We start from the raw sequence: 12587 nt of genomic DNA, 5'->3' as shown, positions 1-12587 counted from the left end.
TAACGGGACTGGAGAGGCGGGAACGGTATATTGTCTACGTCTGGTGGCGATGATGGTGATAACAATACCAGTGGATAGATTGGCGTGTCGTGTGGTTGATTCTTAGCAGAAGTGGAAGTAGAAGTAGGAGTAGGAGTAGAAGTAGAAGCAGAGGTGGTATGTCAGTCTGGTGGTGGTGGACAGAGCTCTCTCAGGATAGAAAAGTGGCGGCACGGCGGATATGTGAAAGAGAACAGAGCAATGAAATGAACTGAAATGGTCCGAACAAGAAAGGCGGATTATTAGAAAAATCAAAAAATAGAAAAAGAGGACTTCTTGATCAAGTTAAATTCCTAATCCAGTCGCATTTTGTTCCCGGTTTCGAAATCTTTATAACTTTGGTATCGTTCGGCGCAGAAATAAAATAAACTAGAATAGACTCAAAGGAATTTCTGAATTTGATTCTAAAGCAGAATTGGAAAAAAAGGCACCGGGTCCAAAAGTGGTAGGACTCGTGAGGATATGTACGAAAAGACCCTGGTCCGTCCAATTTTTCGAACTGAAGCTAGTTAAAGGCTACTATAACTCCGCAAGCTCCCTTGGGTGGCCGGCGGTGACGGGCGAATGATGTCGAATCGAATGGGTTATAAATATGTCTCGAAGTTCCGTATAGTAAGTAAACTGAAATTAACAAGAAGGTTCCTTTTTCATGCAGAATTGTTGGGAAACCTCCAAAGCTAAGGTAGTAATGTTATGTTCTGGATTGTATTGCAACCACTGCACTCCACCGCGCTGTGGTTAATTATATTTTTGGGGAGGACCCAGCCGGTGTTTTACTTCGTTCGAAGCGACTTTCTAGAAGGATGTGAGACGAGGTGAACCCCAGGAGACGAGAGCTTGGACTGGCGAATCAAGCAAACTGGGGGGGTTTCGACTGCCTAGCTTTGCTTTGCTTTGCTTTGCTTGTTTCTTAAAATGAGCTGAGGTTGTAAGAAGTACAAGTACTTGCTAACATATATACACTTTGTATGTATGAAATGTAATGTAAGTACCAGATCGAACTGGGGGGTGGGGAAGATTATTGCAGTAACGACCGTGCAAATGCAAGTCAATTGGAAGAATTTTTCGCAGTTCTTTTTTTTTCTTTCCCTCGTGAGATCTGATTAAGAAGAAGAAGAAGAAGAAGTAAGGGAGTAAAAAAGAGAGGGTGAGAGGGTGAGCGAGAGTGAGAGGCTAACCACTTAGTATACTAGCAGCTTAAACTGGGTCGACCGGAAAAATCAAAAAAAGGAACTTGGGAGGAGAAGAAGAAGGAGAAGAGAAGGCCGCCTGCCGATAGACGAGAGAAAGTTACCACGTTTCTGGTGTCGTGCGCCGGGTCAAATCAGAAAGAAAGAAAAAAGGAATAGCGTCTATTCGAATTCACGATACTGTTTTATATTTTATTTCTCTCTTCTTCAATAATTCCCTTTTCAGCAGTCTTCTTTCGAAGTTTGTCAAGCAAGCAAGCTCTCACTATCCCAGGTGTTTGCAATTCCCGTGTACCTTAATTTAGAGACCGGGGCCGCTCTCGTGGGTTTGGCGTTTTAATGACGGAATGGTTGCGATACTTGGGAGCGAGATTTCGTTTGATAATGCTGAAAGGGGGTCTGCCTGATACGTTTCAGCGAGTTCACGAACCTAGCTGCAATGTGGAGGCAACCTCTTCGTCTTCCTCCATTATTTTTATTCTTCGTCTGATAGGGATTTGTGTAGCATATCATATCAGATTACTCTTAGTTCAAGCTTTAAAGCCAAATGATAGCTAATTCGTTACAGATATTGAATCGATTTAATATTTAAGTTCCATCAGATATCGGATATTTAAAAGAAGTCACATCCAGGGCAAAGATAATCCGAAGAATTTTCTTTCTTTGCTCACATCTAGGATCAATCAATCACACTCGACCCGGAAAGAAATTTAATGCAGCATGGGCATCGAGCGCAAAGGCTTTAAAAGTAAGTATGCCGTGGGAAAAAGTAAAAAAAAAAAAAAAGAGAAGAAGAAGGATCAATTTAAAACAAAAAACAGGCGTCTGGGAACTGTCAAGCGTCTAACATCTTTTCCGAAGTATACATCGCTACTCATTTACTGACAGACATACGAGCACAAGTTACCAGTACCACTCGCATACGATACCAGTATACTGCATGACTATCAATTGCAAGGGGTCCGTGTGTGTGTGGACAATCAGCGTGAATATTTTCTGGATAATGCTAATATAATAGAAAATATGCAGGAGCACCTGCAGAAAAGTAAAACCCACAGACACAGACACCTAACTCTCGCACAGACGACAAACGAACATGAACCAGGAACAGCAATTACTATGTAGCTAACCCACTAACTAGCCAGGTATATAGTATATCTTTAAGAGTACCTCGAGCTGGGTAATATCGGTTGATCCGGTCAGGTACAACAAAAAAAAAAAGAACTCGGGAAAATAACAAAAGCGTATTAACGACACGCTTGACAAGGAAGAGGGAGAAGAAGAGAAAAGTCCAACATGCAACAGGAACAGGATAAGACCCGTCGAGCCGACCCCAAGGCGAATCCAAGACACGCTTAATGAGCGACCGCCGGTTCGTCCCATTCCTTCCTTCCTTCCTTCTTAGATCCTCTCGGTTGAAGCAAAAGGAGGATCTGACAGGATAATATGTCTGTTGGTATAGGCCGTAGCGCTATAGGTCATAAGTACCGGTGTCGGGACAAGGCACCAAAAAGCCAACTTGGACTTGGGCTAAAAACCGATACCTTAAGTACAGCGTGTGGGCTTTCCCAGTCGAGGGTGACTGTGCGAAAAGCTTTGTATCATTTATAAGCTTTAGCCTTCCTCAAACCACCAGAGCATATTCACATATATAATATATATACATGTGTGTCCAAGCCTACCCGTGATATATGATATGATGATATGATATGATATAGACATTGAATAACAAAGAACACCTTTCCTACAGAAGCCGCCGGTAAGCTTAGAGTCGATCATGGTGTGTGCAAGGGGCACCAAATCATGATGCCTGTAAAAGTATTCCCGGGATATCCCACAAAGCACCCCATACATAACATTCTACAGCCGGTCACCGCCCGGGGCCAAGCATGAACCAAAAATCTACTCTCAATAAGAAATGGTATATGGTAATAGCAGGGTAGCTACACAGTACATAGTACACACAGTATTACCCGGCAGCTTGGATTGATTGATTGATTGAAGGTGGAAGTGGGGCCCAAAAAAAAGAGACATGCATACATTCAGACGAGACTTTGCTGATTTACCTCACTTATCCCAAAAAAATTGTTTCGTTTCAGATGCTTCGATTGGTAGGATGAATCAATCAGTTCAATTCCAAAGAATAGCATACTCAAACGTCAAGAATGCAAACTATACATCGATCCACCACACCAAAAAAAAAAAAAAAAAAAAAGAGAGAGAGGGAGAGGGAGAGAGGGAGTTGGGACCAGAAAAAAAAAAGATACACAGTAACGAAGGAGTGAAATTTCTCTCCGGCTATTTTATCCGTTCTGTATAAGGGGTGGTGGATCAATCGTAGGGGCGTCGAAATAAATGGTCTGGTGACCATCATCTGACGCTCTCTCAAACGTCTTCTTCCTCAACCGCAGTTTCCATGCCGCGCTTATTACAATTAATTAATGATGCTGATATATATACTGAATACTATCGATAGATCTATCGTACTTCCTTAACTCTTGAAAACTTACATAAACCTGCAATGTCTATCAACCCAAGCAGCAGCCGTCCGACGTTCATGCGCATGCAGGCCATTAATTCGACTCGCTTAGTACCAATTAGTAACTATAAGCAGCTAACTGTGCAATTAGGTAACAAGCAGCTAAGCTGGTGAACAAAAGAGCACAAAAATAACTCTTCTTCTTCTTCCACTCGGAAAAAGACGCCTAAAATCTGGGCAGAAGAGAAGGGGAAAAAAAGTTCAGACGGTGCGGTGGGTGCAGTGGAGACTTTGAAACGTCCAGGGCCATTCTAGAAACCCGCATGGAAGCTTCTTTTTTCGGTACTTACGGATATACCCTGGTTTAAATTCCATGCAAACATCACCGAAAAAAGTATTCGGGGATATTTTGTTACCGACTACACCGATTAATGTATTGCGAAAACGTATATATATAGATAAGTAATTGATTTTAATATCAAAATTCTATTGCTTTAGGACAACCGCTTGGCGGGCTAGCTATTTGATAAATAAAACTTAGCATACGCTAGTAAACGCACCCTCAAGCTCCCATTAAGAAAGATATATCGGTCCATGCGCTTTCGTGATCCCAAAGACTCAAGTATAACATCACAGCCTTCGTCCCGTATAAACGCCCCCCGCAGAGACTACGACCTCCATATTCTGGATGACATATCCCACTCCCCCCGATCCCTGCCTCAAAGGCGCTGTACCAATTCAATCCAATCCACTGCTCTCACAGCTCCCATGACCCATGTAGTCACCACCAAAACCCCAGTAAAACATTACTCTCCCGTCGCAGCCTCCAACCTAGTCTTCCCATACCTCCTAACCTCCGCATCCATAATCCCCTTCACCTTTGCACACCCACTAATCCCCACCGCAATCATCCCTTCCAACATCTCAATCCTAACTTTATTCTCCATACTCAACGCTACAATCTTCTCCGTCTCGCCCACTGTCGCCACCGTCAAACTCGGAATATCGCTTTCTTCCAGATAATTGACGTCTAACCATGGATCTGGTGTAGAACCTTCGTTATCGAAGATACTGGTTGATTGACCCGAGGTACAGGCGCAGACGTAATCTTTTAGGGGGATACCGGCATCGATTAAAGCGAGGGTTGTGGCGTTGATACAGGCTGCTAGGGTTCCACCATCTTGGGATAGGATGTGGATTGATATTGTGATTTCGGACCGAGAGAAGAGGTGGGTTAGGATTACTGATGCGAAGGTCTTTTGGATCGCTGTCTGGAGTTCTTGGACTTTTCTACAATTGAATAACCACCACCATAATTAGCTCCTAATATCCAATATCTAAGAGGGAAAAAAAAAAGAAGTAATGGTTAAAAGAAGAACATACTTATCGTTCCTCCCCCTCTTAATTCTATCCGTCCCACTGAACGCCGCAAAATATACTTCGCAGGTAACGGTAGCAGCATCCTGCTTCACTTTCTGTCGACTGCTGGGTTCTGCGGGGCCTGTGACGTTACATAGGACTTTTGTAAATCCTTGTTCGATGTATGAACTACCGTCGGCATTGGTACTGCTTGTTGATAATTGGCAATGGATTCTTCGAAGTTCGTTCCATCGTCGTCCGTCGTTGCGGAGGCCTTCCATTGTTGGAGATATTTTTTTTGAAGATTGGTTTTCGCGAAAGTTGTGTCGCTGGGGAAGGAAAGAGAGTGCAAGGGTCGGTTGGTGGAGGCGTGGAAAAAGCAATGTGAGGTTTGGGAAAAATACAACGTTTGGCAACACCGTTTTTAGTATTGAATTTGGATCAATAGACAATATCTTGTCAGACACAAGTTAAGCCCTACAAGGCCATTTAGTACCTCATCATTACTACTTACCTCTCAGCTAGGAGCCGATATCACAGCACCCGTAAGCAGATAGAATATACATTCTCAAAAAAAAAAAAAACTTTAGCATTTCGTTAGCTAGCTATCTATCCTGTTATTTAACTACTTAAAAGTACTTAAAATACAGGAGACTCATAAAGTAGAGAGCTAGAGTACACATAGGAAAGAAGTTGAATCTCATAAGTAAAAACAAGAATCCATAACAATTGTAGATTCAAAAAGCAAAGAATAATAAGTCCCCTCAATTCCTAACCCTAAGACCCAATCCATACTCCTGTGGTGGATAAAACCCTACATCTGGCTGCTGATAATCCGCAAAATCCGTTTTCACATTCTTGCCCCTCGTAACTTTAATCCTCCCACCGGGTCTAAACCCCCTCATCCAAGCTCCATACATCACAAAAGATGCCCAGTGACTATTTCCCTTTCCAAGTTCCCTACGAACAACACTAGCGGCCACACGAACTTCTTGCGCAATGTTCCAAACCTGGTCCCCATCCAATCTCCCCCTTTTAAGAAAATTGCTATAAAAGACCTCGGTGAAGCGGTCGGCAATTTGGGAGGGGACGGGCCAAAGTGTGGTGACGACGGTTGAAGCACCTGCTTGAAGGAAAGCCGGTGGGATAGCATCTGGGATTTCGGTGAGACGAGCGTCTTCGTCGATGTGGTCGGGTTGTTCACCGATACAGGTGACTAGTGGAGAACAGCCCATTTGGAATTGAAGATTAGAAGCGATAGTCTTGGCGCTTAATGTCATCTCCTCACCCATCCTGAGAGTCGTGTTTTCGGGTTTATCGTCTTCGGGGTTCAAGCTGATTTCACCTTGAAAGTGAAGGAAGTCGACGGTTCTCATGGCCTGCTCTCTCAATTCAGTTGTTGTGAGACCGGATGGTTCGGCGTAAAGAGACATCCTGTCCCCTCCGAAACGAGATGTCAGTTTCTTTAGCATATTACGGGTTGCCCTTTGAGCTGCAATGCCAGTGCCTTCACCGGGGACGGCGCAGAAGCAACCACGGTTCATGCCGTTACTAATCTTTGGTCGGTTTTGGAAGCCGTCAAGGCGTTGCATGGCCTGTTTAGTGACTAGGACACTATGGGAATAGATGACGTCAACGTATTGTCCGAGAGTTACCTAATTTTCGGTACCGTCGCCGTCGTCACAAGTAATTTCCGGTAAAGCCAAGTCATCCAAGCTTTCATCATCCTCGTCTTCATAGATTTCCTTTCTTTCATTTTCGGAACATCCAGATTCGTCTGGGTTTAAGGTATTTTCTTCTGATTTCTTCTCTCCGATTGGTATCGCATGGAAAGGGACACGGTTCATCAATGGAGAGTTTCCAATGATAACCAAATCTCCCTTTCTGGCGATTTTCCTAATAGGGCTGACAAGATCACGTCCGATATCCATTATCTTTGAGATATTCTTGCCTTGAAGGCCTTCGTACAAGATTTCCTCAACCCAACCTTCGATAGCGTGTTTGGTTGGAGCCAAGAGAACATGGTGAGAAATACAAACAGGCTGTGGACAATACCTGACCGGCCTGAATTTCTCAATGTTGTAGACCATGTAGACTTTATTATCAATAGTGATATAGTCGATAAATATCATGGCCTGTCCGGGTGATCGATACCCTCGGAGATCGTAAACATCTTGAATCACAGGAGGGATTGCAATGAGGATGCACATGGGGATTGCAATTCGTTCATCGCCTCGTATCAACTTCCTGACTGCCACTCGGATCTTCATGGTTTCATTCTTTCGTTCACAAATGAAACTCCATTTGTAAGCCCAATCGCCATGGCCTCCACCGGGCCTAATGAGTCGCTCGAGTTCACGGACCCAACGTATTTGGCCGGGTGAGACTGGTGGATCCGAGTATGCAATGACCTTGTTCAGCTCGTTCAGGAGGTTTTCTTGATCATCCCACAGAGTACTGTAGCCTAAGATACGTCGATATTCCCAGGCTTTGATCTCCTGCGATGTATTCCAAATCTCGTTGCTAAGATCCGGGTTGAGGTAAGTGTCAGGTGGTGGAAGTGGACCACTAGGATACTTTGGCTTCTTCGCCTTCTTCGGGGTCTGGCGTTTTTGGGAATTTGTACGTTTAGGAGCATCTGCATGTTTAGAAGAGTTCGAATGTTTAGGAAGATTCGGGTCCATATTTCCCGTGCCGGCATCGGTCATTCGTTTCTTCCCTTCCCTGATTTCGGCTCTTCTTTTTTTCTCAGCTTCGTCTTCTTCCTCTTCTTCATTATTTGTCTTCTGCTCTGCTGGTGTCTGTTGGGTATTCTCGTTTCTTTGCGGTCCCAGGGTTTGGTCGGAATCTCGATTGCCACTAGCGTTAGGATCGTGGTTTTCCTTGTCGTCGTCATCATAATCAGAACCGGAACTATCGGTGTACTCAAGCTCTGCGACCTTGATGGCGAGCTTGCGCTTGTCGTACTCGTCATACTTGTCGTCCTTGTCGTTGGTGAGTCTCTTATATCCATTCTGGAGGAGATGTCGAATAATTGATGCGTTTTTGTTCCTCTTCGTGAGACCCCCCTTCTTTGTCTTACCCTCATCGTCCTTCTCATCCCTCCTATCCTTCCTTAGCCTGAAGACGTTTTTGATCTTCTCCATCCTCTTGGCTCTCTTCTTATCCCTCTTCTCTTTCAAAATCCTCCAATTGACCCAAAACTTCTTCACTTCCCTTTCGTACTGCTTTTCCCTCTCTTCAATCAACCTCTTAGCCTCCTGATCCCTTTGTTTGATCTTAATCTGCAAGCCAGATAATCTTTCCAAAGACATAACAGGCTTCAAAGTCTTCATAAACTCCGGCACTAAATGATTCCTCCTCACCCCGATCATTCCATACAACTGAGCATCCCTGATCAATTCCACACTTTCATCGTAGTAAGCCACGGCCTGGTCGAATTTCTCATACATTTCCATCAACCACCCGAGGTAATGATACCCAAGTGCCAATTTATTACTCTCCCCGGTTTCAACGCAATATTGTTCCAGACCGTGAACGATCTTCCAAAACTCGTCTTCTTCGATAAGCTCCACCAAATCGGCGCGAACTGATTTGCCGCCTAAGGATAAGTTATCGATTACATCGACGTAAAGAGCGATGGAGAGTAACATCCAATCCATGTATATCTGGACATTTTGTTTCTCGCATTGCGTTTTCCCCTGCCAGACACTTATCTGGGGAAGTGGTAAAAAGGTCCTCGCAATCTTCATGGCGTGGATATACGCTTCCTTCGTATATCCGGTTAAATATTTCACCACGCAGAGGTAGAATTCGAGATGATACCTCGTCTGCTGCGACATGGTCCTTTTGATCTTCCACATACTATGCCAGTGTGTCAAATGCTGAATGGAGACGAAAACTTCTTCGAGTCCGTCGTATTTCTTGAGATATCTCCAGTTATCGGCGAAGAACATTGCGGCCATGCACCGTTTTTTGTAGGTGAGATCTACAGTGGATAGATGATCTTCGTCCCAGGCGATGGAGCTGTTGAATTCCGATCGAAGAGTTCGGACGTATGCTGCCCTTTTGCTGGGGAGGATGGTGTGAGTCAATGCCGCTTTGAAGAGTAGATAGTGGTAATTTGAAATGCTAATGTCTTCAACATCTCCATACTGATAGCATAAGTCCAGAAAGTTCAAAGCCAAGGGAATTCCCTCAGACAACTTTCCAAGTCTGTGGTAGCTAAACAATCTATACTCCATCATATCGAACTCATCATGATACCATTTTTCGTCGTACTTCTCATCCCAAGCGTCAAGAGCCTTTAGGAGATTGACCACGTCGAGTTTTCTGACGGCTGTGTTTGCGAGTTTGTGATAAGGTTGTTCGCCGGTTCTGTCACCCGTGACCATATGGTAGAACGCCCAAGCGGGGTCCAGCTTTTCGTTCAAGTCCGTATTCTGGCATAATTGAACGACCGGGTCGAATTGTGTCAAGATCAATCTAATCCTTGCAGCGTCATCTCGAGAAGCATAAAACTTCCAGAAGTCGACAAAGTCCTCGTACATGATTTCGAGATTGTACCAGGTGAACTTATGTTTTTGTCTCCTCTGTCGAGTTACGTTTCTGTCCACGTCGACGTTGTAATCCAAGATGAAGATTGCCCAGTTGATGTCGGTGATAAGTAACTCGTCACCGGCGCGGTAGGCGTGCATTACTGCTTCTTCGTATAAGTCCCAGACGTAATCGATTACATAACGAGTGACTTGTCCGGCTTCGTTTGATAGATGAAGGACGTTTTGTGCGTTGGCGAAGTATAACTCTGCCATTATCTTTTCGAGCAGGACGGGTTCTGGCGTATGCGTCGAGAAGATGGTTTTGAACTCCTGAACTACGGTGTCGAGGGTGAATTGGGTGGAGACGTTCTTGAGAACCCATTTGTAGAGCTGGTGGCAGCCGAAGAAGTTGCCCTTTTGGATGTGGTAGCCTACCACGGAGATCGCGTGCGAGTTTTGGTCGGTGAGGGCATCAGGGTGGACGTTATCGTCTTGGATGTGATATTGGTAGTCAAGGTACATGTAGAAGAGGTCACACTTCAAACCACAGTTCCTATCAGCATACGCTCCCAAATTCCAAAAAGAAAGAAAGAAAAAAATAAAAAAATAAAATAAAGATAGAGAATAAACTTACATGAACAAACGTGAGATCCCTCGGATGCCTCATCTTCACATACCCCTCGTACGCCTGAGTCAACTTATTCAAAAACTCCTTTGACGGTATATCAGCCGTCTCAGCCCTCCTCATCTCCTTCAACTCAATCACCAACTTCATCACAGTCGACTCTTCGGAGTGTCTCAACCAATCCTGGGTATACCCCAGAAAACACTCGAGAGCCCGATTTCTGTGCCAAGCAGCTCGTTCGATATACCCCTGTTGACTTAACATCCTAGCCCAGAGGTAGTGGTAACTCGGCGAGGAGACGAGAACCGGGATGCGATTGGTTAGGTTATGCATCATCGCGGTGGCAGTGTGGTAGTTGCATAGAAGGAGTTCCCATTCTATGCAACGGATTAGACGAGTTAGAAGCCATAACTCAGCGTCGTCGTCGCCGAGGAGGAAGGAGGTGATTTGTTCACGCGCCAGAGGGTGGTGAACAAGGGGACGCGGTTCGCCCCCGGAGATTCCGTACCGGTCGAGAGCCGGTATGATGAATCTGCAGGTAATACTGCTTGGTAGTTTGTTGCGGAGGTAGACGAGGAAGCGGGCCCAGAGAGGAATCAGGGGACGAGGTGGGGCCGGCATTGTTTTCTGCTAGTTGAATTTTATGTTAGTTCACTATTTCATGAAAACTCTTCGCAAAATTAATGTACATCAGAACTAGGACCTCCAATATAAGAAGGACCCCCAGTGTATAGGGACCTTCAATATAAAAAGAAAAATCCTTAAGGCTTCAACAAAGACCACTAATAGGAGCCTCTGCGCTCAGGGGACCTCCAATAGGGTTAGGAGGATCCCCAACGTGAGGTAAAAGCCCCCCATGCTGGGATGTTTTCTTCTTTGAGAAAGATGCCCCGGGGGGCCTGCAGAGGCCATCGGACCTGGAGAGTTGGTGACTCCACAGGAACCCCTTCGTACCGGCGTAGGGGTTGAGGCAGCCCCCCCAGGATATGTCGGGGCCTTCTCCAACAAGGGGAGGATCCCGGGGAATATTGGGACCTCCCAATATTGAAAAAAGGGTCCCTCGGGCCAGTCTCGAAGAAGTAGTAGACCTTGGCCACCACCGGAATGGTGGCCATGAAAATTAAGGATATGAGGACGATGTTGGTGATGATGAGAGTAAGTTGAGGAAAGGAAGGAAGGAGATGAAAATATACAAGCTTCGCGATCAAAAACAAACAAAACAAGGCGGGAATTGAAGTCATTGGATCTCGTCATCAGACGTCACAAACAGTGGGGATGAATGGAGGTGTATAACGCAAATAACAAGCTGAAAGCTCTAGCAACATACGTACCTTTATCTAAGAGACTAATCGTGAAGAGGGTTGCTAACTGAGGGAAAGAAACGGTATGAAAGCTTGCTTAGTCGTGATATTCGATGGTATCGAGGCCTAGAGCGTGAGAGTGATTGCTAGAAGACGCGTCTTGATGATGGTGGTGATGGTGGTGATGGTGGTGATGGTGACGGTGCGGTGGAAATGGTAAGATGGCGTGGATGAAAGGTGAAGGAGCGGGGTTGAGGCTCAAATAGCAATAAGAAAGAAAGAAGACGGAGCGAGGGAAAGAAAGAGAGAAAGAGAACAATCCAAGAGTCCTGGCCGTGCTCGGCCGTGCTGAGTTGGATTGAATTAGATCAATACCGGGGCACTGTTAACATGTTATACACGCAAGCAGTGCTCAGAAATACCCAGCTACCTTCTGATCGATCATAGACACTATTACATTATGTCTAGAATTCTATTACTGGTCTGGCAGGCAAGTTCTATTACATAGTATATATGCGCAGCTTCATCTAGTACGTTGACTTCAATCCTGGCCTAGTTAGTAGATGGTATACGCCATTCACCTCAGAGATTAGATCTCACCAATATTTTACAACTGATAACCCTTCCAAACCCTTCCAAACCCACTTAAAAAATTGATACATCCTAATCCCTAAAGTCAATCTAAACTCAAACCTCCATATAATATAAATACAAATAAACCAAAATCCCCAAACTCTTCAACTGTGAAAATCCTCTACACAACAAACCACTTCCTAAAAGTGAGTTGACCCTGTTGCAGACGTTCCTCTCCATTCCCAAACCGGAAATCCCGGTTCCAATCCCTCCAATCCCTGTCTCAGACCACGATGATCCCATGTGAAAAACGGACAGCATGCCATGTGCATATGCATAATCGTCTGCATATGATCCGTCAATGGTTTTTTTTCCCAACAAACCTTTAGCTTCTGCAACATGTAATCTCCCCAAAATTACTCGGCGAGAGTGTAAAAACGGGGTTAAGTATTAGTACTAGTACTAGTCAGTTAGTGGAAATTG

At 44.8% G+C, this 12587-nt stretch overlaps 3 protein-coding genes across 3 annotated transcripts; all 3 read right to left on the bottom strand.

Annotated features, from left to right (window-relative positions):
* Positions 1–4514: 4514 nt before the first annotated feature.
* AOL_s00080g126 (uncharacterized protein) lies at positions 4515–5348 on the bottom strand (the record flags this gene model as incomplete). The annotated part of the gene is made up of 2 exons (XM_011124501.1): positions 4515–4998; positions 5092–5348. The coding sequence occupies 2 exons, from the start codon at positions 5346–5348 to the stop codon at positions 4515–4517; spliced, it is 741 nt and encodes a 246-aa protein (XP_011122803.1).
* Positions 5349–5831: 483 nt separating this feature from the next.
* AOL_s00080g125 (uncharacterized protein) lies at positions 5832–6659 on the bottom strand (the record flags this gene model as incomplete). The annotated part of the gene is made up of 1 exon (XM_011124500.1): positions 5832–6659. The coding sequence occupies one exon, from the start codon at positions 6657–6659 to the stop codon at positions 5832–5834; it is 828 nt and encodes a 275-aa protein (XP_011122802.1).
* Positions 6660–6722: 63 nt separating this feature from the next.
* On the bottom strand, positions 6723–10851 carry AOL_s00080g124 (uncharacterized protein; the record flags this gene model as incomplete). Its single annotated transcript, XM_011124499.1, has 2 exons — positions 6723–10142; positions 10240–10851. 2 exons carry the CDS (start codon positions 10849–10851, stop codon positions 6723–6725), a joined length of 4032 nt encoding a protein of 1343 aa, XP_011122801.1.
* Between the last annotated feature and the right edge of the window lie 1736 nt (positions 10852–12587).

The sequence above is a fragment of the Orbilia oligospora genome (assembly GCF_000225545.1).
Source record: "Orbilia oligospora ATCC 24927 unplaced genomic scaffold scaffold00080, whole genome shotgun sequence".
Taxonomy (NCBI): domain Eukaryota; kingdom Fungi; phylum Ascomycota; class Orbiliomycetes; order Orbiliales; family Orbiliaceae; genus Orbilia; species Orbilia oligospora.
The sequence above is the reverse complement of the archived record's forward strand: the minus strand, read 5'-3'. Positions and strand labels throughout refer to the sequence as shown.